Source organism: Penicillium malachiteum (assembly GCF_028827825.1).
Source record: "Penicillium malachiteum strain IBT 17515 chromosome Unknown utg000003l:1.0-4950554.0:1.0-4952489.0, whole genome shotgun sequence".
Classification (NCBI taxonomy): Eukaryota; Fungi; Ascomycota; class Eurotiomycetes; order Eurotiales; family Aspergillaceae; genus Penicillium; species Penicillium malachiteum.
In genome coordinates this window covers 2,798,694-2,822,391 of record NW_026643096.1, presented here as the reverse complement: position 1 = coordinate 2,822,391, position 23,698 = coordinate 2,798,694, and the positions used below count along the sequence as shown (strand labels likewise).

The window sequence follows — 23,698 nt, the reverse complement described above, 5'->3', positions numbered from 1 at the left end:
CACCAGGGTTTCAAGTCACCAAGGATTTGTGACTGGACAAAGATCAAGGAGTGGCGATCTCAAATGTACCCACATTCCTTGGAATACCATGAACTTGAAACTTGAATGCAGCTAGGCTGTTGGGCTATCAGTATATAATACTAGACTGCCTCCTTAATCCATCCCGAGTTCTCATTTGAAACAAAGTACTGAGGTAGGTGAGGTGAAACAGAGCTTTACTCAGCTGGAGCACTCACCCGAGCCTGAGTCAACGAGAACCTTAGAATACAGCCAAATGTGCACATCTGTGCACGTCTCGAGCTTCGATACCTTGTGTAACTTGAGATGCACCCAAGGTGAAAGTTGGCATAGATCGACAGCGCCGTACGCGCCAGGAAACTTGAAATTCCCCTCCCGGTTATGCCATGTTCCAGCCCCGCTCGAACCGGTTATAGATGATTTCCAAATGTTGGAATAATTCAATGTTGGTATTTTCTTAGGTAGCCATTGGGACTCTCAACTTGCAACCACTCCCAATTTACTCCTAATCTCGTCTTAACTCTCTATTGATTGAATAATTCTCGACGACGACCTTGAAACCTTACCATAATGCTAGAGCTCAGCGCCGTTATAGGACATATTACAGGCGTTTTGTATGTCTCTGCGATGATTCTTCCCCTGTGGTATTTTACATCGTACCTCATTTCGCCCCTGTGCCAGTTTCCTGGCCCATTCCTTGCCGGTAAGTTAGCTCTTACAGTTGTACCCAGCTGGATAAATGTGTTACATGTTTTTTCTCTAAGATGGACCAATCTGTGGCGAATGTTTCATGTTCGGCAAGGAAAATATCATGTGGTGATCCAAGAGCTGCGCGAAACGTACGGTCCCGTGGTGCGGATAGCGCCCAACGTCTTGGATCTAGATATTCCTGAGTTGATCAAGACTGTTTACAACACCAAAGAGAATTACATCAAGGTAAGTATATTTCAAGTGCTTACTTTCACAGATGGATTATCTGAAATCCGAGTATCCATTCAAATGTTATATACCAAGCTAATATCATGATCTATTTTTTAGACAGAGTTTTACCATGGTAGCAGTGCCGTGAATAACGGAAAAATTATTTATAATCTATTCAGTGAATGCAAGCCGGAAGTCCATTCAGCACGCAAAAGACCCGCCTCTAAGTACTTTTCTCTGAATGGCATTCTCACGCTTGAACCTCACATGGACAGCACGATTCAGTATTTTTGCCAGCGTTTAGACGAGAAATTCGTCGACGGATCTAATTCTTCCCAAATATGCGACCTCGGAGAATGGATTTCTTACTGTAAGTCGACTCTCTAAAAACCCAATTCTACAATGAAGCAATCGTTTATTGAAGCTAACTGTGCCAACATTGAAGGTGCTTGGGACGTCCTTGGCCAAGCTACATTTAGTCAGCCGATCGGATACCTAGAAAAAGGCTACGACTTTGACACCACTCTCAAGACGGCTGATATCGCTATGGATTATTTTACCTTGGTCGGACAGATGCCAATACTCGATCATCTACTTGACAAAAACCCAGTTTATAGGCTTGGACCACCCTCTTTCGGTACCATCACCAATATCTCGATCCAACATCTAGTGGACCGTCTCCAGGGTAATGATGCGGGATACCATGACTCGGGCAAACCAGATTTCCTAGACAAATTTATACAGGCGAAACAAGACTCCCCAGACATTTTTGATGACACACTGATTGTTTCTTGGTTGAGATGGTAATTATGATTGCTAGAGCTGACACGACGGCTATCACCCTTAATACAGCGCTATACTACTCTTTAAAACAACCAATTATCTGGCAGCGCCTTAAATCAGAAATCCCTTCCCAAGACTCGAAGTCGTCAATTTCGGCAACGTCCTACAAGAATTCCAGAAATTTTCCATACTTGAATGCAGTTGTCCGTGAAGCGTTAAGGTACCATCCCGGCGTTTCCATGCTTCTTGAACGAAACGTACCCGAAGGAGGTCTTAATCTCCCAGATGAACGTCATGTCCCAGCAGGCTGCGTGGTTGGAATGAATCCTTACGTTCTTGGGCGAAATAAGTCGGTCTTTGGGGAGGATGCTGACACATTCCGCCCTGGGCGATGGCTTCGCGACGAAGAACTGGAGACCGAAGAGGAATTTCAACAACGTCTTCACCTTATGAATAATAGGGACCTGGCATTTGGAGGCGGCAGTCGTATCTGCCTCGGCAAGCACTTAGGTCTAGTTGAGGTGTATAAGGTTCTTGCTACCATTATTTCTCGCTATGGTATAAGCTTTGTCGATCCGACTAGGGAATGGTAAACTCACAATAGCTTTTTTGTGCGACAAAGTGGCATCAAGCTGAAGCTTTCAAGCCGCACATAAGTTATTCCAGTCGATCAGTCTTAATACTGTTCGTGTGTAGCCTCAGGCCCTTGCAACCCTTGACACACACTCTACATAGTGTCCCCATAATTTCTGTACCTGGCAAGACAAGTTCTGTCCTTCTTATGTCATTTCGTTGCTGTGCGTACAAGATTGCTGGTTCTAGTTATTTTGGAATACACAGTCACATATCTCTGAATGTGCTCCTGCAAGTCATCCTGGTGTCTTTCACGATAGTCACGATAGGTGTCCAGGTGGTTCAAACTTGAATGGTGTTGTGCGGTTTATTGCAGCTGAATTTACCCCGGGCCGTCATGGTATACATCTACAGCTCTGAGTGTGCCCCTCAAGCTCTTCATCCGAGTCATGATGAAGAAGGATATATACTACTAGTATAAATAACAACTATTATTAGCACTCCTCCAAGGCCAAGCAATATTAGAATATTTCAATCCTCAGCCTGAATCAAGCATGGATACACCTAAGGATACCTCAAAGATCCGCCTTTGGACTTGAATATTGCCCAGGTGGACATATCGGTTCTGTGATGCTAGCAGGTCTTGGCATTGATGCCTAGTGTTGCCTAGAAAAACCGGAATGGACGCGGGACCGAAATTAGTGGCAGGTGGGTACTTAAGATCCAGACGTGGACCCTGAATCTGCAGCAAAATACTATCTTTCACTGTTTCCTCAAATCCCAAATGGGGATCCTTTCTCTACCCCCCGAAATCGTTGTGGAAACGCTATCATATCTTGAATCTTTGCAAGATGTATCCTCCCTTTCTCGCTCGTGTCGCCAAATGCACGGCCTGTGTAATATGCCCGTACGGAAAAAGTTTCATCTGATTCGCGTGTGGCCCAACAACAGAGGGATTGAGCAAGCATTTGATTTAGTGATGGAAATTCTGAAACAGCCTCACCTCGGGCGATATGTGCGCGAAATCAGGTACTACGGAAGACCGAGACATGCCTTTGTTTGGGGCAGTGAGATAAATGGGAAGAATTCTCGCAAGTTGCCTGAATCTGAAATGCATTTGCTTATCAAAGCGATCAAAAGGGCTGGATTTTTGGAAACCGAATGGGAAGAAGTGTTGAGTATGGCGATCCAGAAGACAACAGGCTGCGAGACTGGAAAATGGATATATTATAATGGGTAAGAGGTCACCCGACTTGGTTGAGTCAAATGAATATAAGAAAAAAGTGAAGCTAACTGGATACCTAGAATGAACACCCCCTTCACAGGGCCACATATTGCGCAGGCGTTGGCAGTGATTTTGATTTCCATGGCCCCAAATCTGGTGTTGATGGGAATGACGCAGCCATTTGCAAGCTGGTCTAGCCAAGAGGAAAACTTTCCTCTAAAGGCATTCTTATCCCAAGCCAACAAAAATTCTGATATTCTGCCATACTTGCAGAGTCTGCGTAGGGTTTATATGATAGTTGATCAGGCCGGCGAACTTGACGAGCCAGGCTTTTATACGCATATCGAGTTCCTTAACTGCTTTGACTTGTTCGACAAGCTTCCATCAATTGTCTCAGTTGGCATTGATACTTTGACAGACGACCAACAAGACGAGCCGGAGATCGAACAACGGCAGTCAGATCTAACAGAGCTTTGCATCACGCATTCAAATGTCAGCACGCATTATATTGCCCGCGCAATACTAGCATGCAAAGTATTGAAGAGGTTCCAATACTCCGTGGGAGGTCGCGAAGAGCTCGATGTTAAATACTTTAATAAAAAGACGCTGGTGAAGGCCTTATTTACGCACAAAGCCAGCCTGGAAACACTCGATATTGATGCTGAGATAGAAGGCTCATGGTGGAGGCAAAAAGATAACCCCAAGCACCCTTTGCCCCAAAACGATAGAGACAATGAAGATCTATTTGAGGATGGCGATGAAAATGACTCTTATCATGACTTCTTGGATCATTCTGGGAAAACCGTGGCACACTCAAGGAGTTCGTTTCTTTGAAAAAGCTAAGCGTTGGGAGTGACCTCTTATTCTATTTGATCAAACGTGACATCCAACTGTCAAGAGAAAGGAAAAATGTGAAGCTTGTCGATGGCCTGCCTGATAATTTGGAATTCCTTTGCATTCGTGGGTATGAAAGAGGGAAGTTCCCCTCGTGGGACCAAGAGATTGATGCTCTGATAGCTGCATTCAACTCGGGAGCTATCAATTTGACAGATATCCGTGGTGTTGATGAAACCATCCCCCCGAGTGCACATGTGTATCGCCCAGATGAACAGTGGACCTTGGATGAAATTGGGTATGCTATTGAATGTGATGTCGTGATTGGCCCTGGCCTCTGGCAGGCTCTGTATCTGATACATTTGGTTATAGGTCTGGTCTGTTTGAAATACATGCTCTGAACCTTCACAATCGATAGTCAACTCCAACCGGAGCTTCGGCTTGGGGATTCGTATACAATAAAAATCCGAACGCAGGTTTCAAACTCGCTTAAGATCCATCATCACATAGAACCTCATTTTATTCAATCTGCGACTACAATAAATACTTCAAGTCGATCCATGAACCGAGAAACTCAATTTCACGTAGTATTAATTTCAAATGTTGGATCTAAACAGACGTGTACTAGTACGGGTGTCATATCAATGAGAAGCCATCTCCAAGCTGTTGCTCCCAAAATATCGCTTTGCGAACGTGAGGATGGTTAAGTGATGTCTCATGATTGCCTCCAGCCAGGGATATCTGGAAATTGCGGAAATTCTTCTCACAAAAGGAATTGACCCGAAATTTGAATGACTAAGGATGGTACCCACTAGCAATTGCAGCAATGGAAGGGAATCAACCTATAGTTGAGATTCTTCTCCACCATAGATATGACCGCAGCGTTGTTGATTCTATTCAGCGATATGTTCTTTTCCTAGTCGCTCGGGAGTGGAAAGACGACAAATTAGTGAAACTGATGATGGAGTCATTTTGAGCGGGGCTTTAGCAAATTGTGTCCTTGTTAAGTTTCGGGAGAAGGGTAGTTAAGAGATGAATCAAGACAAGAAAACAAAAAGGTGCAAAAACAAACAAAAACATACAACAGTCACCTCTAGGGTTGTGGTCACCTAGCGCCCACGATTCAGGCGTGGGCGGCTCGCCGCTCTATTCAGCCCTCTTCAGGACAACCCGGGCGGATGTTTACCCACCTGAATATTCTTCACCTGAATATTCAGCCTATACGTCAAAAGGTACATTATCACGTTTTGTGTAAGGCGAAAGTAGTCCTTGTTCTTTTCCTCCTCTATTTTCCTGCTTTCACCATCTCTCCAAGGTTTCTTGATCACCAAGGCAGGATACATGCTAGGCATGACCCAACGTTGAAATATCTGAACCATGTTGGAGACTTTAAAGAGCACAGCAACAGTGAAATGTACCGGTCGGTTCTGCTACGGACTGAGTCAGGTTACAGAGAAAAATTGCTTCTTTTCGATATGTGAGCAGCACCTTCCCTGGTAGGGAAGCCAGTCGTCATTCAGGCTAATGTTACTATATCTCTTAACTTGTATCCACAGGCTGTTAACTCCCCAGATATCCAAACATACTGTGTCTGCATGGAGTGGATCGGGATGGGAACTGATGGTCGGATTGAGCAAAGACCGACCGTCAAAACGATGCTTGGGGTTTTCAGGCAATGCAGTAGCGGTCTGAAGAGGGAAGGAAATATCGAACTTCTATTATCTATTATAACCACAACATTGAATCAATAAGGTCTGTATGTCTATGTATTTTAAGTAAAAGAGAATTAATAGCTTACAGTTTATTTATAGAGAACTGAGGACGAAGATTTCTTTTTGAAATAAGGAGATAAGTAAAGATAGGGTGTATCCCTAAATGGTTTAACTATCTTAATGATTTAGCTATGGTGCTGCGACTATTATAAGTATTGTGGAAACTCTTCGGCAAGAACTGATGAATGCGTGTTTTCACTATATGAAAAACATATGTGGATTTCCATCATATTCGGACTCCAACCACATCATATATGGCTTTGGCTTTGCCAATTGATGAGGAAGTGTTTCAAAGTTGACAAGGCTTTTTCAAATTTTTGTCTCCCAATAGCTTGCAATCTCGCGCAAGTCCGCCAGCAAAGCAGGTGGGTTGTCAAGACCGGGGAAGTGGCCGCCGAAATCATGATCTATTTCATCTCAAGTTAGCCACCCAGCCCTAATACTAAATCTCTAGAATGAATTACCAAGGCTTACTCTGGTAATAAACAAGATTTCCAACCCGAGCCACCAAAGCCTCCGGCCAAAACCCTGGGTTGTACTTGAAAGCGCTGAATAGCAACGGAGCATCGGTCAATGCCTTCGTATATACACTGCTAAATCCATTTGGATTCTGGGCGTAAATCAACACCGACGATGCAAAAGTCTGTGTAAGATAATAGAGTGAAACGCTGCGTAGAATCTCGTTTCTATTTAGGACTGACGGGGCATGCCCCGCATTCGGATCGGACCCTTATCAGCTAATTAGCAAGAATCGCAACTATGTTCACATTCAAGCTTACAGTTCATGAATTTCTCGCCTATCCAGGCGAGCTGTCCAATGGGGTTATCATAGAGAGCCAGGCCAATTGTGTTGGGCTACCAGAAGCAATAATTCATCAGCCAAACGAGATTTTGCGATTGTTCCTTCGAGTGAGGGGCACTTGTGATACCTTTGTGGTTTGCTCTGAGAAATACCCAATTCCCGAATTACTCCAGGTCGTAGTCACTGACTCTTCGAAATCTTCTAGTATCGTAAGAGTGATGTTCTCAGCGTTCAGTTCAGACAGTGACAATGGGTAGAAGGGAAGGAATGCTAAATGGGCCGCGATGACTGTCCTATTAAACTGATTGTACATGGTGTATCCGACACCACTACCCCAGTCAGTGCCAAAGATGGCATATCGTTCATATTGCAAGACCTCAGTCATTAGGGTATCAAACACACGAGATGTGTCTTGGATCGTCCATTCTGTCGAAGGGGTAGATGAAAAAGCAAACCCTGGCAGAGAGGGCACAATGACATCGAAAGAGACCGATTTGCCTGACTTTGTTTGCCCTGTCTCGGTGAGGTTGTGGATCAGAGGTATGAATTCAAGGAAAGAGCCAGGCCACCCATGAAGGAGCAGCAAAGGAATAGCGTCAGCGGCGCCCGATTTCTGATGAATAAAATGAATGGTCAAGTTTTCTATTTCCGCAGTATATTGGCTGAACCTATTACGAAAACTGATTTAACACCACTCATACTAACCACCCAAACGCGGTGTCACCTACTTGTTTATGGTCTTTTCCTCTTCATTCCAGTCAAATTTTGTGAGCCATTCCTTTTGAAAGGACTTGAGATCACTCAAGGCCATACCCGCAGCTGTCCCACTATCAAAGTATATTGGATTATTTGGTAGCTGTGTCTCGCGAATTCGCTGGATCATCCGAGGCACTTTGGCGGAGAGATCAATTTGGAACGACCGAAGGTTAAAATTTTCCTCGGCCATGACACTGAAAACACTCACCAGGGTGAGCAGAAGACCAAAAGAAAGACGTTGTGTGGAGAGGGGACGCATAATGCGCCTTGTAAGTAGGTAATCGACAATATTCCTGTCGTTGGTTTTAATTTGGATAGTGAAAGGGAGTTGAATTGCGAGCGGTACTTATATATCTTTATCTTAGTGCATAGGAGTGAGATATTCCCGCAAATTCCCGGAAAGTATTGTAAGCAGAATATGGTAGTTGCCTTGAACGAGGCTTTAATCAGAGTGTGTTGACTGGTCTTACAAAATAAATGTCCACACTTGGTAATACCACCAATGGGCCTGTGATAAAAAAATGCAAGAGATGAACTAAAAAACGCCAAAAAGCATCGCCATTTGACCAATGCAGAGTAAGCACGTCGGGCACAGCAAGCATGAGGTCCCGCTCCTTGGCAACGTGTCCCGCAAACGGGAAAGGCAATAGAGCCCTCTGGAGGATAAAGCCACCCACTTTCTCATCCTGTTTCTACCTCCCTAGAAGGAACCAGGGCCCCGGAGTTGTTACAGCCGTTATTTTCACCAAGGTAGGCGATAGGCGTCTATTGAATTCCACTACAACTTCTTTCGGGATCAAATTTAATCCCGAATTAAATTAGACCGTATTCCATGGTCTCAGAGAACCCCAGCACAGTGATGCATGGCGGTTCGTACATGTTTACTCAGCACTTATGGATATCCACTCGATTTTCTGACAAGGCGAGCTGCAGGGACGTGACGAGTGTGAAGCAACATTTGAAGAAATAAGGAGACTTTAGCCGATGCGCCAAGGAATTTCCCTCGGGCAAGTCGCCGATCGGGTGTTTTTTCACGAAAACAAGTTGAAGTGAGAATGAGTCTGCATGATAGATCCGCGCAAATATTGCTATCTGATTTCTAGGGCTTGTGTTTGTATTCTTGTCAACTTGGTCATCATCTTTGTGTGCATGTTCTTTTTTGCTCACCCAGGTCTAAGTGATTTCAATGTTTGTAAAGCTCCACATCTTCCCCTGCATCTACAGCACTATTTTTCGGTGTCAAACCCTTCACAGCGACATTGTAGAAGTCAAAAAGCAAAAGCATATACGGAATTTCGTCGCTCCTTGACATCCTTCGTTCATTGATGCCTGGGACCTAATCTTTCATCAATCAGCATCCCGCACATGTGCGCCCTTCAGCAAGGGGAATATTTAAGGTTCTCCCGAGCCCTGGAGGTCCTTTTAGTACATTGGCAGATACCTGACGGGTAATAGGTAGAGTTCTTTCTTGTCTCATTCTTTGCATCCAGTAGTGGCTGTACGGGGCGCGGTAATACTGCTGGCGTGAAAGGATCAGAAAAGGATTCGTCAATTCATCGTCTAGTTTCAAAACATTTGAAGCTTCCCTCGACTTGTATCGACTAATAAAGGCCCACGGAGCAGCCTTGGTCACTCGGTAAAGGTCTTGAGGGGAACTACATGTGGCAATGGCGACTGCAAGTCGCTTCACAAAACACATATGCATTTGCACATGAGTACTCAAATGTTTTTCACATCTAGATGTACCTCTCGCATTGTGGTAGAAAGGATTTGGATTGCATGTATGGAGTAGTTCCATGCTACTGACGGTGAAATTGATTATATCACATCAACTTTCGATGTTATGATATCATATATGCACGGAGGTCTGGAATCTTTCAAGTTGGATATGCCGCTAATAGTATAGTGTAGATATAATTCTAGAACTTGAATAGTGCACATGTGGTAATATTCCATGGATTGATGCCCAGGTGTCCTTCAATACAGACTTTACAATTCCACCTGGGCAAGCTTCAATGTTTTAGCCGAACGGCAGATAAATTGTGTAATCAGTGATTACATGTGATTGATTCGAATGTTCAAATGCGCTATTTGGTGGGAAGTCTTGAAGAAATCTGTAGAAAGCTAACAAGAATCATGGAGTACATAGCGGCAAGGACCAAAATCTTCAGCAGACACTTGCATATGTTCTCAATTTCCATCAGGCTGAGGGGAAAGAGGAGAATAAACGATTCGTCTGACTTCCTACAATCTCTATCCCATACTGTCTTTCTTTCTTGAATCACACATGGGGCTTGACTGGGGTCAATTTGACCATTAGTGGCGGTTTGTCCCAGAAAGTCCATATCTTTCGATTGGAAACCCATTCCTCGCTCTCTCCACAAGGCTCGAAATCGAAATGCAACATCACCTCGCGAGTACAAAAGCGTATTAGATAATTCACCATGCTATGATAATTTTTCAGCGTCGAATTAACAAGAAGATATGACAAGTAAACTTACTATTCGCCGACACAGTCTTTAGTGCCGACAGAGAATGGTTTTAATGCATCCCTATCATCTGTAGCAACTTTCTCTTCCGTCTCCGTATACCACTGCTCAGGGAGAAATGAGTCAGGATCATGAAAGCTCGCAGAGGAACGAAACATGGCCAGCGGAGATGTATATACTCGAGTCCCACCAGGAACCCAATGCCCAGAGACTGTGGCACCGCCTTGTGGTACCACACAAGACAATGCACCCGGCGCAGCTGGGTAGATCTGGAGGGTTTCATTGATACAAGCGCCGAAAACTCTCATTTTTCTCATTTCTGGGAGATTGATATCTGACCTGTTTTGAAACGTCGAGCGGACTTCGTCTCCCATCATAAGATAGGCCATATACTAAAATACTCCCACTCCCATGTGATAAGATTCTCCCAATGCATGATTATTCAAGTATAATGCGTGCATTGTTGCGATATCCCCAAAATTAATGTTCATGCACGAATCTTGCCGCCGCGTCATGGACGTCATGTTGTTTTTTCGCCCATCCCAGAATAGTTCCCAAAACATAAACATCATGCGGCACACCGGGGACTTCATAATACTCAATTTGATTTCCTGGTACATTACAAAATCTTTCGGCGAACCCGCGACAGCTGTCACACAGAACCTCGGCACCCCCGGCCTGCACGAAGATTGGAGTAGGAGTCGCGAACGGATATAACGCCGGCGAAATATACTTACTATCCAAACGCACCACGTCGGGCGGCGCAATTGCCATGGCGCCCCAGGCCATCATACGCGATTTGACGTAGTCCGTCTTTATGTTCCTGTTGGAAGCTACGGCTTCCGGGTCCCCTTCAAAGCAGTAGTCAACTGAGGGCGAGAAAAGTAGACACGCTTTTGGCGGTGGCAGGCCCGCAAGATCATGATCTGAGTCTTGGTCAATGGAAGTCAGATAGCGCAAAAGGACCATAGCGATGGTTGATCCTGTGGAGTCGCCAGCCAGCACAATCCGCGCCGGAGAAATGCCAAGTTCTTTGATGAGGTAGATATAAGCTGTCACAGCATCCTGCATGGCGCCGGGCCATGAAGTGGGGTTATCACCACCAGCAAGACGGCATTGCAGCCAGAAAGAGTGAGTGTTGTTGCCCAGCGTATTGTTGAGCAGGGTTGCCGTGGGACCTGAGTCTTCTGGTCGGCCGTTCAGCCAGAGAAGCGATACGGAATGGAAGGACATGACAACCAGGTTCTGTTGTTCCAGCAGCCATTGTTTCGATGGAAGCTCCGGATACCAGGTGCCACCGACTATCTCGGGGTGGATATCATCACTCCAGAAGTCGTCACGGTACGCCGAGGCCGGCGCTGGCTGAATTGTCTTCCATCTATCACCCAGATCGCCAGCCTCGAGGCTTAGCGACTGCGTAAAGCCCAACTCTAAGATTGTATGAAACACTCGCTCAAAGACCCGCGTGAGGCACGCCTGGCAATATGTCCAGTCTGAACTTTGACAAAATGAGCTTGGAATGTAGAAGAGACAGTAGAAAAGCGCCTCTAGAAGACTCCGAAAAGCAACAATGATGATCCAAATGGTGAACCCCGGCTGCCGAGTGAGTCATTAGGGACAGCATTGTCGTCTGCATATATGCGTGCCATCGAACCCAACCCGATGTGAAAGACGGCAAAGAGAAGAAAGCAGAATCTGAAAAAAGTCCGAAGTAATTCCCTGGCGTTTCTGGACCCAAGCGCCAAATACGTACGTCAAGTGATACCTTTGCGAGGAAACAATGTATACTCTCCAGGTGTAGAGAGTTGCGTTTTTGTAATTCTGAATGCGGTAGCCTGGAGGTTCTTGTTTATCAAAGAATTTAAGAGTGATCATCGGGAGACACGTAATTGGAGTGCCTGGTCAAAATAGATATCAATCTTGGTTGCTATAAGTGATGATTGGCTCCTCAACAAGCCCTTTCCGGCCCCGGGGCCAACTATTTAGTCCTTTCATAATGTTTCCTTGTGCTTTGGGCCCCAATATCCTCTAGCGGCATGTAAACACCTCTTCGCACTCCATACGGACCCACATGGCGCATCCGAGTTCACCGAAGCCGAGAATCCTCTCTCATAAGGATGCTTTGGTCAGCTCCTTCCAGGTCAATCAAAGAATCTGATGATTGCCTCAGTTTAGACATACCATCGAGCTGAGGATTGATATCCCAATCAGGTAGTGCAATCATACATGTGTACATGTGATAGTATTAGGAAATAGAATAGAGACGAATAGTATGTAGACAAATATACCACAAATTTATCCCTTGCATCAATCACATGTGACGGGCATTTCCTGAGAGAGTACCATTGAAGTCACAGTATTCAACCAAAGGCATTTTAAGAATTGTGGTTTGGTTGTTTTGGAAGACATCTGGAAGATCAGGTTTCCGTAAACCGATCAGAACTGGAAAGAACTGCAGCTAGTCAGGTCGAAAACTGTTTGAATGATGACCCTCAGAATGGGAAATTTATATTTCTCAGAACTTCTATGTATTTGTTGACTTAAATGTTGCTGGAAGGTCCGTAATTCAAAGCTTCGCATCAGCAGCAATAATTGCGGCTGCCTTCTCTGCAACTGCGAAAACCGTAGCCTGAATATTTCCACGAGGGATCAAAGGAAAGATACCAGCGTCAACCACCCGTAGATTCTTGGTGCCGTAAACCTTCAGCTTGGAGTTCACAACACCACCCAATTCACGAGGCATCATGGCAGTCGAACCCGCTACATGGTAATGACAGATAATTCTATCACGACTCAGTTCGCGGGCGGTCTCAAGAGTCATATCGCGAGATGATTCCTGCAAGCGCCGACCGTCAGGTTTTAATAGTGCAGCCAAAGGCTCGGTCCAAGCGAGCGTTTCCAGCCAACGAACATGGCGCGCGTGAAGCTCCAGATCCAGAGGGTGTGAGAAAAAGCCAGGGTCGAATTCGGGGTTCTCTTTCGCGTCTGGAGAAGTGAGATGCACGCTTCCGCGAGAGAAAGGTCGGTTAAGCACGGAGACAATACTGAGGAAGTTCTCTGGCTCTGTCATGCCAAAGATGCCCTTCGGACTTGGTCCTTTGTCGGGGAGGATTTGGAATGGTGCCAAAGTATACTGTCCACTAGGCTCAATCTCGTCCTCCAACATTTGTCGCTGTAATTGGTATTGGGCCTTTAACCCCGGTGATAATTTTTGGTCTTGGAGATTTTCATCCAAGAGATTTTGTAACTCACCATCTGCCAGCTCTGGAAGAGTCATATATGCAGATACAAGGGGACAGACACCGAGGGGCCCAGCTCCAGATTCTTGCCAGGCTGCCATGGCTGCACCTGCAATTTCGGGGTTTCTGAGAGCCTCGGCAGTCATCTGCCCTTCAGCAACCTCCCAGCTGAATGGGACGAAACCATGTTCCTGGAGATTCTCTCCAACATTGGAGTTCTCGACAATGGGCTCCATACCGTGGGAACGAAGAAGAGCACCGTCACCAACACCAGATAGCTCGAGGAGATGGGGGGTCTTGATAGCGCCAGCAGCCATAATGACCTCCCGCTTGACGGAAATAATCTGCTCAATGCCATCCTTGCCAGTGAACTGGACGCCGGTAGCCTTGGCATCTGCCTTATCATCATTCTCATCATTCTCCAAAATAACCTTTTGCACAAAGGCTTCGGTAACGACTCTCAAGTTCGATCGCTTCGCCACTTCGGAGTTGTAGTACGTCACGCCAGCATGACTGCGAGCTCTGGTAGTGGGATGGATAGTGGCTGGGTTGCAAAACGCACCTCTGGCTACTCCTGACATTGGATCTCCGCTGATTTCGTGATTGAGGGTCTGGAATACCTTGGGCCATGCTCCAATAAATGACGGGAAAGGTCCCTCGCCAAAGGAAATCTGAAGTGGACCCGATTCACCTTGGACCGACGGGTCGATATAATCCAATGATAGTTGCTCCTTGATCTCAGCAGATGGCGGGGTGAAAGTTTGCGACTTCTTCAAATATGACGACAATGAATCCCAATTCCAACCGTCATTGCCAAGCTTCTCCCAGAGATCGATATCAGTTTGACTGGGGTAGATAGCCATTCCAAGGTTGATGGCTGAGGAACCACCAAGTGTTCGTCCGCGAGGCTGGGCAACGCATCGTCCGTTGAGGTTTTCCTAACAATAAGTCAGCGGGGTTAAATACTTACGCCAGGTGAAATTAGCAAGGACAGATGCGTACCTGGGGTGTGCTGGTGATGCACCAGTCAAAGTCTGGGTCGAAATAAAGGGTCGCTGCCAGACCAGGAGCTGCAATTCGGGGATCATTGACCTGGTTCTTTCCTGCTTCGAGAACGAGGACACTGCATGAGGGGTCCTCAGTCAATCGACTGGCTACGACCAAGCCCGATGTCCCGCCGCCAACAACAATATAATCATATTCTTTGTTCAGATCGGTAAGTGACGATGTATCGATAGACTCCATTGTTTCCAAGACTCAGATTGGAGTGGCAAGGATCAGGATCAGCAAAGTATATTTGGACGGACGAAGATAACGGAACTGGCATTTCCTTAAATGCCGACGTGGCAAACAAAGTCAGGGCCAAGAAAACCGTTTAGCTACTTATCCTCTATTGACATTTCATGTCCGAAGCCTAACCTAAAAAAGAAGGACAGCTCCTAAGGATGCAAGTCCTGCAAGTGAATGGGTCCCCGATCGCATGTTGATTGGCCATTAACTGAAATTGGGCCCATCAATTCAAATTGGAGTGTCGGTCTTCATGAGTAGTGCTGGAATGACGACCAGTAGAGTAAAACGATGTGAAGATCAGTGGATAGAAGGTGGATAGGAAAGTACGTTTAAGGGGTTGAAGAGCCTATCACAATTCCTTATAGGGAACAATGAGACGAAAGTCCTAAAAAGGAGAAAACTTCGGTGCGGGAGCGCCGCTAAAGGCGCTAAAAGCAACGCTAAAAGCGCCGGGGGACTCCCGGTCGGGAACGGCACGTACATAGAGACCCGCCCGGGCGCATTTTAGGCTAGCTTGAGTCCTTCACACACGTGGACGGAGTTGGTTTCCAAGGCGTCGGGTGCGTTTATTTTTCAAGGTTATTTTATTCTTATTTTTTTTAAAAAAAAATGTGAGCCCCTTCTCGTTTCTTGGCTTGTCAAATTCCGCCACAGCAATTCTATTTCCTTACTCTGTACTGGTAGGAGAGGATAGGAATACTGCTTCTGCAATGACTATCACATACCCGTTAACCACGCCGCTTAGCCGGAATCCGGTTATTGCGGTCACAGTACTGGGCGCTCTAGCTACCATCACCACCGGATTGCGATTTTGGGCGCTGAAGTTGAGACGAGTCAGTGCAGGGTTGCCTGAATTTCTTATTTTAGGAGCACTGGTGAGTTGTTCTGAGATCTATAGAAGAAAAGGCGTGATCGAGTTAACAACATGGAGACAGCTCATTGTGTATGCCGATATCGCCCTCGAGTATATTTGTATGTTTGGAGATATTCCTCGGTTCTTGTTCTCATCATCTCGAGAGAAAAAAAGGATGATTGACTTACGCCGGAATAGTGACCATTATCGGTGGAGCGGGCCGAAATTCAGGCACTATAGATCCATCCTCTGTGATTTTTACCTTGAAGGTCAGATGCCTGGCCGTGATCAGCTCTTGTGTTTCAATTGATTCATACTGATGAAGATATTCACAGACGATTCTACCCCTCGAAGCTTTGTACGGAATTGTGCTCGCCCTAGTGAAGACTTCAATCATGACCTTTTATCTACGCATCTTTGGCACAAATCGCACCTTCCGGATCCAAGTCGCTGTCACGATGACTATTGTGTGGATGTGGTCAGCCAGTGTAATTCTGGAGACCTTCCTACTGTGTCGTCCGCTGAAATATAACTGGGATACTTCAATTTCTGGCGTCTGCGGCAATCGAAATGCGACATATGTTATTGCAGGCACCATGAATTTGATTACGGATTTGATGGTCATGGCTCTTCCCATGCCTCATATTTGGAAGCTTCAACTTGGAAATGCGAAGAAGATCGCTTTGGTCGGCGTCTTTTCCATTGGTCTACTGTGTGTATACTCTTTTTATACCCTCTGCTGTTTATCCTATCTGCTTGTGTTTTTCACCTGTTCCAGGCCTTTTGAGTTCTGTCTAACCACTAACTGAATAAAATTCCAGTGTCTCTATAATTAGTATCGTTCGTCTGGTATCCTTAATGGCAATCGATTTCAGCGATATTACCGGGTCCGTTCAAATGGGCGTCATGTGGACAGTCATTGAACCCGAGCTTGCCATCATTTGCGCAAACATGCCTCTTCTGAAGACAATCGTGGCTCGCGTCGCTCCTAATCTTTTCTCAACCGGGAGAACACGAAACGCTGTCTCTGACCCACAAACCTTTGAACGCCTCCAAGATTCACAGAGAAACAATATTTACCCCATGAATCGATTCGATCATGAGGCTGTTCATACCCACATATCGACCACAAACGGAGGTGAATCGCAGAGGAATTTGGCGGGCAAGGAAACAAACACCTATGTCACATCTTATGATACTGGAGAGTCCCACTCGAATTTGAGTGTCACTCCTCCAGGAACCATTAATGTGATGCATGACTTCAGCGTCCAGCACGTATAACGAAGTGTTCTTTGCACAAAATTTAGAATAATGGAGACTACGCTGTTTAGGGGAAGGGTGAGAAAGTGCGCAGCGCAGCACAAGTCAGTCTCTGGTCAACCGCGAGTTGATCCCCATCCCTCCCTCGCTTTTGGCCTTTTGATATCTCAGCCAAGCTAAGTCAGCCTCACTACGAGCATACATACTTGGCACCATGCCCGTGGAACAATTATCCAAGGATTGCCAATATTCCAAGAGTTCACATATTATTCTGGAACGCATTGAGTTGCAATGTATGTTGAGTCTCATGGATGATATACACCTGGTGACCTGGGCACCATATTAATTATTGAATTTTAGAGTTCTTTGACCGACAGAATAGTATATAGTAACATAGGTGGTTAGCCCAGGTTAACACATTTGTCCGGTTCCAAGGTTACTGTAGATATTCATTCCAACATGATTTAGGCCTTCTATTGAAAATACATAATAATTTATAGCTTTAGGATGGAATTAAATGTTATGTATTATGTGGTGCGCTTGTTGAGCACTAGAATCTCTTACTGGCCCTAATATCGAATAGTCCTATGTCTTCCAACCTTGGAACCTTCTAAGGTTGGAACTTGGAAGATTGGGGTCAGCGGTACTGAAATGGGATGACAATACAGCAGTGGGGCCATCTGTCACAAAACCAGAATTACCGTGGAGGAGAGAAGAAATACCAAGCAGTGGCTCTTTTCTTAAGGACTATCATTTTTTCTTCCTTACTCCTTATCTCGCCCCTTAATTCTCCCTTATCTCGCCCCTTACTCCTTTCTTATCTTACAAATCTAAGTCATGTCCTATAGCGAATTCGACGCTCTATGGGATGAAGTTCCCTTGGAATCCGCAGAGAACGCTCTCCGTGATGATCACGGCACTAGGCTCTACAAGAACGACCTTCACAACCGCGGCCTTCTGTTTGCAATCATTTCCAACAATGGCATCCCCAGACTAAAATAATATATTTCTCTCTATTCCCTACGCTTAGATATAGAAACAAAAGTGTTTAAGGACCCGCTTTGTATTGTCGCAAAGCACAGACGTACGGAGGTGCTCCGCGTTCTTATAGATTACTACAATACCAACTGGAGATATCTTCCTCTCTATCAGCGGGGGTGCTCATTGCTGACCGCAGCATGTGAAGAGGCACAGATCGAGACGGCTCGATTGATTATAGATAGTCAGCCGGCCCTCAATTCACTTGCCCAGGTGTATCGTGATGAAGCGTTTGCTCTCGGGTTATGGGATTAAGACGCCTGTAGGTTGCTACCACTGGGTAAGCAACCATACTGCCCAAGGGGAAGAGTTGATTTGTCTGCTCCTTGATAATGGTGCATCTGCTCAAGCGACTGAATATCAATAAATGTATTGCTTTGGAACGGTCCTTGGCCAAGCCTCCTCGCAAGCTAGGCCTGTATTAACGTAATTCCCGGTTGACCTGGCCAGCCTACCCCCACAAGAATTTTTTAAATTCAAATATTTCAACCCAACACGAATAAATTCAGTTATAAATACGATTTTTACATATATTGATCCGATGGCCAACCTCTCAACACCCACTACATGTTGGCGGGGCCTTAGGACGTGGCTGATTCAGCTAAGTAGATGATTCAGCCTGGGTATGTGATTCAACCACAGGTGGTTCAACAAAAGATTCTAGCTGCGTAAGTAGCTTTAGGCCTTCTTCAACGGTCAAGCCCTGTTCACATGGCACCTGCCTAGCTGATCGACTGCGCTTCTGTCGTTTCTTCTCATTTGTAGCACGTAAATTGGCGTTTTCTTGTGCTAATAATGCGGTGTTGTGTAGCGCTATCGAGTGGCCTTTGATGATTTGATCTAGCATCAATTTCGATGGGCTTGGAGGGCTATGCGATCGCTGTTTGAGAAGATCTTTAAGCATTGAAGCTTGTTTCTGAAGCTGAACCACAGTTCTAGGTGTTTTAGGTGTAAATTGACTAGATCTGCTGCTTGGTCGGCTATCTGGCGGTGTAGGTGTTCGAAGAGAAATATTCAATTTAGAAAGAACTCTTTCAGCATCGATTGGTACTAATCCAGTAGCTAGAAAGCTATTCTGAATAGTTTTTGGCTAGAAGGCTTCTAGCCGGGCATGTCGGAAATCAGCTAAGAAATCAAGCATATCGATATGGTTATAGCCTGTACGTGTAAGGTCGCTTATAAAACAACCATATGTATGTTTTAACACTGCAAAACAACCAATATCTAGTGGCTGTAAAAGATGTGATGAATGTGCAGGCATACAGAGTGGGAGAATGTTGTTTTTAATATAGATTTGGTCAAATTAGGGTGTAAGATGGCTTCCATGGCCATCAAGAATCGATAGTCGAAAACGACCACGGACACGTGAATTTGTTAACGGGATAATAGCTTTTCAAGCGATCGTAAACCAATCTCATCAGTAGTCCAGCCATTAGCTGAGACCTCAAATCGCCAGTCTTTTGGTAGGTTATCGAACCAGCTAGTAACAGCAATCTTTCCCTTAAAAAATCACACATGGTGGTAATGAATAGCCATCTGCACATATAGCTTCAATTTCAGTTACCCATTCACGGTTTCTAGGCTGTAAAATAGAGCGCCGACCGTAGTATTCTGATCGAGTAACAACCTTCTGTGTTGAACTAAGGCCCATTGCAAAGCCTGTCTTATCAAAGTTGTAAATATCCTCAGGTTGGATACCATTCTCATCGATAACACATTGTACAGTGGTAAATCATTCTCGTAGGGACTTAGGATCTTCGTTTCGGCACAGACAGTTGTTACAGACAAGAATACTACGGTCGGCGCTCTATTTCACAACCTGGAAATCGTGAATGGGTAACTGCAATTGAATCTATCTGTGCAGATGGCTGTTCATTACCACCATGTGTGATTTTTAAGGGAAAGGTTGCTATTGCAAGCTGGTTTGAAAACCTACCACAGGACTAGCGATTTGAGGTCTCAGCTAATGGCTGGACTACTGATGAAATTGGTTTACGATCGCTTGAAAAGCTATTTATTCCATCAACAAATTCACGTGTCCGTGATCGATTTCGGTTATTAATTCTTGATGGCCATGGAAGCCATCTTACGCCCCAATTTGACCGAATCTGTACTGAAAACAACATTATCCCACCTTGTATGCCTACACATTCATCACATCTATTACAACCACTAGATGTTGGTTGTTTTGCAGTGTTAAAACGTACATATGGTCGTTTTATAAGCGACCTTACGTACAGGCTATAACCATATCGACAAGCTTGATTTCTTAGCTGATTTCCAACGTGCCCAGCTAGAAGCCTTTCAGCCAAAAACTATTCAGAATAGCTTTTTAGCTACTGCATTAGTATCAATTGATGCTGAAAGAGTTCTTTCTAAATTAAATATTTCTCTTCGAACACCTACACCACCAGGTAGCCGACCAAGCAGCAGATCCAGTCAATTTACACCCAAAACACCTAGAACTGTGGTCCAGCTTCAGAAACAAGCTTCAATACTTAAAGATCTTCTCAAACAGCGATCAAACAGCCCTCCAAACCCGTCGAAATTGATGCTAGATCAAATCATCAAGGGCCACTATATATCGCTGCATAACACAGCGTTACTAGCACAAGAAAATGCCAATTTACGTGCAGCGAATGAGAAGACACGACAGAAGCGTACTCGATCAGCTAGGCAGATACCCTGTGAAGAGGGCTTGACCGTTGAAAAAGGCCTACACCTACTTACGCAGGTGGACTTACCTGTCGAAGCACCTGTGGTCGAATCACACACCCAGGTTGAATTACCTATTCAGCCGAATCAGCCAGCCCCTAGGGCTCAGCCTAGGTGTAGTGGGTGTCGAGAGGTTGGACATAAGATCAATGTATGTAAAAATCGTATTTATAACTGAATTTATTACTGTGAAATTTTGTAATGTGGTAGGGTGACCCGTTCAACCAGGTGATCCGCTCAACCGGGAATTACGTTAGACCGAGTTCTGAATGCGACAGTCAGGAATAACCGGAATGACGGACGCATCAATAACACGGAGGTTCTCCTAGAGGCAGAAATCAGCATAAGGAGGGGAAGGCCACGTCAGCACTTCAAGCATATGCGGGGTATTCATGTATTCAGAGTGCAAAATAGTGGTGTTCAGGGCATTCAGGTGAAGGCGGCTGAAAGGGCTGAAGAGTAGGGCGGCAAGAGACGATTTCCGAACGACGAAAAAAAGAAGAAATGGCAAGAACAAAAAAAAAAAACGGAAAAACATACAACAGTCAGGATTCGCATGTGGTCACCCACCATACTACTAACTGACCGGCGTGTGGCTTAAGTACGGCTGAGCGGACGGGAAGCCCTGTTCTCCACACCCTGTGGTCGTATGTACTTGACAAACCATTGTAATAATTCATATAGACCTAGCGGCTTGTGGTGCTAAGTGCAACTTGAAATAAAAACATTTGAAAGATCCATCGCTCGCGCTTGATCTTGTGGACTCAGAAACTACCCCAGCCGTTATTTCGCGCATGACCCCTTCAGGCTGGTGATACATCCCAGAAATATTAATTTAAGTAGTAGTATCATCATTAAATATATCCACTTGAAAATCCTGTGAGCTAGCGCTAAAGAACAAGGAAAGAAGATGAAAGTAAAGCTGGTGGCCAGTTCCTGGGGCTTAAATACCCCGATACTGGATTAGGCGCCGGAAGTATAAAATTTCATAGCCGCGCTCATTCGCACTAGTAGATGATCTGGGCGAATGAAATTGAAGGTGATTCAAGTGGACAGCTGAATTTCTGGAGGGTTGCTCAGAGGCCAGTGTTCTTGAGCAGCGTTGACTAGGCGAATAATTCTTTTGGTCTAAAAAGTCAGGTTAAAATACCGTATTGGGACCGTATTATAGTACTACCCCGGTAAAGACTATATATCCCGGGTGCCTCCAACTGCGCAGGGTTCATATCCCAGGTGCCCGTTAAACTAGGTACCAGTTGACTGTTCTGCTCGTGGTGTTCAAATGGTTGGAACAGATATTTGGATACATATACTACATATTGTAGTGGGGTACCCTGTCCCCTACTACACGTACCGTGCTAAGAATTACCGTTTGGTTACATCTCTGTTTTGTCATGTTTTCAGTCCCGTCTTTGTACGTACAAGAATGCCCGTCGTTATAGTCTAGAATACACACTCCTACACATCTCTCATCCCACCCCTACGGGGTAGTCCGGCCACAACGTCCATGTTGGTTGGTGTTATCCATTCATGCTAGCTGGATCGACCCGTGTATCTAGAATACACTGCCTAACGGTTCCCTCTTCAATATGTATTGCCTACATGTGTATAATGTAGGTTTGAATCCGGCATGGACCCAGGTCTGCACATGTGCCCAGGTGGGCTTGCAAGGTTATTCAGCCTGCCAGGTGGAACACTGTCCATGCACATCTGTGCAGGTGGAAATTCTACTAGGCAGTACCTCAAATCATCCAATCCCACAACTTGAAGTTACAACCGCCGTGACCAGTCAATTTCTTTTCTGAGTCTATGTAATGCACAACTTGAAGTAGGTTTCTTTGAAGAGCTCCCGGGGCAGACATCTGGATATCTGGCAAAACGGAGTTCTGGCCACGAAATATCTCATATATTGGAAGCACTTGGGTCTTTATACCATTAATTGATTGATACCACCTCTGAGGGATCATGATTATAACTAAGAACATTGGAAGGCATGGGTCATACTACTAGATATTTCAGATACTATTTTCTAAGAGCAGATTTTGGATCTCGCAAATGTCATCCTCGGTCAAACCACATTGGCTCTTGAGGTATTCCGTAACGCCACCGAATTCATCATCGATCATTTGAAGTGTAAGTAACATGAAATCCGAACTGGAAAGAGTTAGTAAATAAACTCACACGCGGATAAACATCCACCTCTCACCTGGATTTTATAACTTGCTGTGCCATGATCTCAACATCGGATTTGTCGACACCATGGGGCATTGATTTCTGAACCAGCTTAGACATCTGAGGTAGGTGTTGTTTCAGAGCCGATTCGCTCAAACTATATTCTGCAACTATGACTTCGCGGGAGACACCAGCAAGAGATAGAATGAGGGCAAATACGACACCAGTTCGATCTTTACCCATTGAACAATGAACAAGTAATACAGCATCTGGGTGTGCCTTGATATGAAAAAATATCTTCGCGATCACGCCGGCCCCTCCTCGAAGAAGCTCCATGTAGCCTTCAGCAACGGCCTGCCCATAGTCGGGAATATGACAGAACACGGGTGCAGAACTAGCCCAATTGGGTTAGTTCAAACCACTATTGAATGGAGAGCTCTGATTGGTCGAACCAGAATGGATCACATGACCGATCAGGTGATCTCCAGGCAGAATTTATGTGCGTAATTATCAGAATTAGAGAACCAGACCTGTTGATACATCCCATTGGCGACCGCCTACTGCATTAGACATTGTAGTCTGTCAGAATATTAATGATGACATAATCATACGCAGATCCCCACCTGGCAGATCGGGGATATCTTGACACTGACAATGGAACCCCTTGCTGCATGTTCCGTATACTTCTGCAGGATCTCCTTTCTCGAAAAACTGTCCTTTTGGAAAGGCAATTCGACAAATTCAAAATGGCCAATCTCGCTCGATGACTTATTGTCCTTGGCGTACAGCGATTTCGCTTCTTCTTCGGTGGTCAAGCGAAATATAATCGAGATCTTCAACTCCCATAAGATCTGCCAACCGGCGGGTGTGACATCTGAGAGATGGCCGGAACGATAGAGAAAGCCATGTCTTGTTGATGTATTCGAACGCAGAGTAGAAGGATAACCACCGAATTGAC

At 45.2% G+C, this 23,698-nt stretch overlaps 9 protein-coding genes across 9 annotated transcripts; 4 read left to right on the top strand and 5 right to left on the bottom strand.

The window, feature by feature from the left end:
- Window positions 1–588: 588 nt before the first annotated feature.
- On the top strand, window positions 589–1,746 carry N7483_007402 (uncharacterized protein; the record flags this gene model as incomplete). Its single annotated transcript, XM_057090839.1, has 3 exons — window positions 589–954; window positions 1,057–1,309; window positions 1,385–1,746. 3 exons carry the CDS (start codon window positions 589–591, stop codon window positions 1,744–1,746), a joined length of 981 nt encoding a protein of 326 aa, XP_056945580.1.
- A 2-nt stretch (window positions 1,747–1,748) lies between these two features.
- Window positions 1,749–2,378, top strand: N7483_007401 (uncharacterized protein; the record flags this gene model as incomplete). The annotated part of the gene is given in 2 exon segments (XM_057090838.1): window positions 1,749–2,311; window positions 2,327–2,378. The coding sequence occupies 2 exon segments, from the start codon at window positions 1,749–1,751 to the stop codon at window positions 2,376–2,378; spliced, it is 615 nt and encodes a 204-aa protein (XP_056945579.1).
- A 701-nt stretch (window positions 2,379–3,079) lies between these two features.
- N7483_007400 (uncharacterized protein) lies at window positions 3,080–4,755 on the top strand (the record flags this gene model as incomplete). The annotated part of the gene is made up of 3 exons (XM_057090837.1): window positions 3,080–3,531; window positions 3,601–4,324; window positions 4,360–4,755. 3 exons carry the CDS (start codon window positions 3,080–3,082, stop codon window positions 4,753–4,755), a joined length of 1,572 nt encoding a protein of 523 aa, XP_056945578.1.
- A 2,246-nt stretch (window positions 4,756–7,001) lies between these two features.
- On the bottom strand, window positions 7,002–7,943 carry N7483_007399 (epoxide hydrolase family protein; the record flags this gene model as incomplete). Its single annotated transcript, XM_057090836.1, has 2 exons — window positions 7,002–7,596; window positions 7,657–7,943. The coding sequence occupies 2 exons, from the start codon at window positions 7,941–7,943 to the stop codon at window positions 7,002–7,004; spliced, it is 882 nt and encodes a 293-aa protein (XP_056945577.1).
- Window positions 7,944–9,965: 2,022 nt separating this feature from the next.
- N7483_007398 (cytochrome P450) lies at window positions 9,966–10,481 on the bottom strand (the record flags this gene model as incomplete). Its single annotated transcript, XM_057090835.1, has 2 exons — window positions 9,966–10,131; window positions 10,186–10,481. The coding sequence occupies 2 exons, from the start codon at window positions 10,479–10,481 to the stop codon at window positions 9,966–9,968; spliced, it is 462 nt and encodes a 153-aa protein (XP_056945576.1).
- Window positions 10,482–10,653: 172 nt separating this feature from the next.
- N7483_007397 (Alpha/beta hydrolase fold-3) lies at window positions 10,654–11,822 on the bottom strand (the record flags this gene model as incomplete). Its single annotated transcript, XM_057090834.1, has 2 exons — window positions 10,654–11,666; window positions 11,765–11,822. The coding sequence occupies 2 exons, from the start codon at window positions 11,820–11,822 to the stop codon at window positions 10,654–10,656; spliced, it is 1,071 nt and encodes a 356-aa protein (XP_056945575.1).
- Window positions 11,823–12,739: 917 nt separating this feature from the next.
- Window positions 12,740–14,657, bottom strand: N7483_007396 (GMC family oxidoreductase; the record flags this gene model as incomplete). The annotated part of the gene is made up of 2 exons (XM_057090833.1): window positions 12,740–14,350; window positions 14,415–14,657. 2 exons carry the CDS (start codon window positions 14,655–14,657, stop codon window positions 12,740–12,742), a joined length of 1,854 nt encoding a protein of 617 aa, XP_056945574.1.
- A 755-nt stretch (window positions 14,658–15,412) lies between these two features.
- Window positions 15,413–16,836, top strand: N7483_007395 (uncharacterized protein; the record flags this gene model as incomplete). Its single annotated transcript, XM_057090832.1, has 5 exons — window positions 15,413–15,577; window positions 15,638–15,674; window positions 15,754–15,824; window positions 15,891–16,267; window positions 16,377–16,836. The coding sequence occupies 5 exons, from the start codon at window positions 15,413–15,415 to the stop codon at window positions 16,834–16,836; spliced, it is 1,110 nt and encodes a 369-aa protein (XP_056945573.1).
- A 5,747-nt stretch (window positions 16,837–22,583) lies between these two features.
- Window positions 22,584–22,983, bottom strand: N7483_007394 (tyrosine-protein phosphatase; the record flags this gene model as incomplete). Its single annotated transcript, XM_057090831.1, has 2 exons — window positions 22,584–22,722; window positions 22,775–22,983. The coding sequence occupies 2 exons, from the start codon at window positions 22,981–22,983 to the stop codon at window positions 22,584–22,586; spliced, it is 348 nt and encodes a 115-aa protein (XP_056945572.1).
- Window positions 22,984–23,698: the final 715 nt, after the last annotated feature.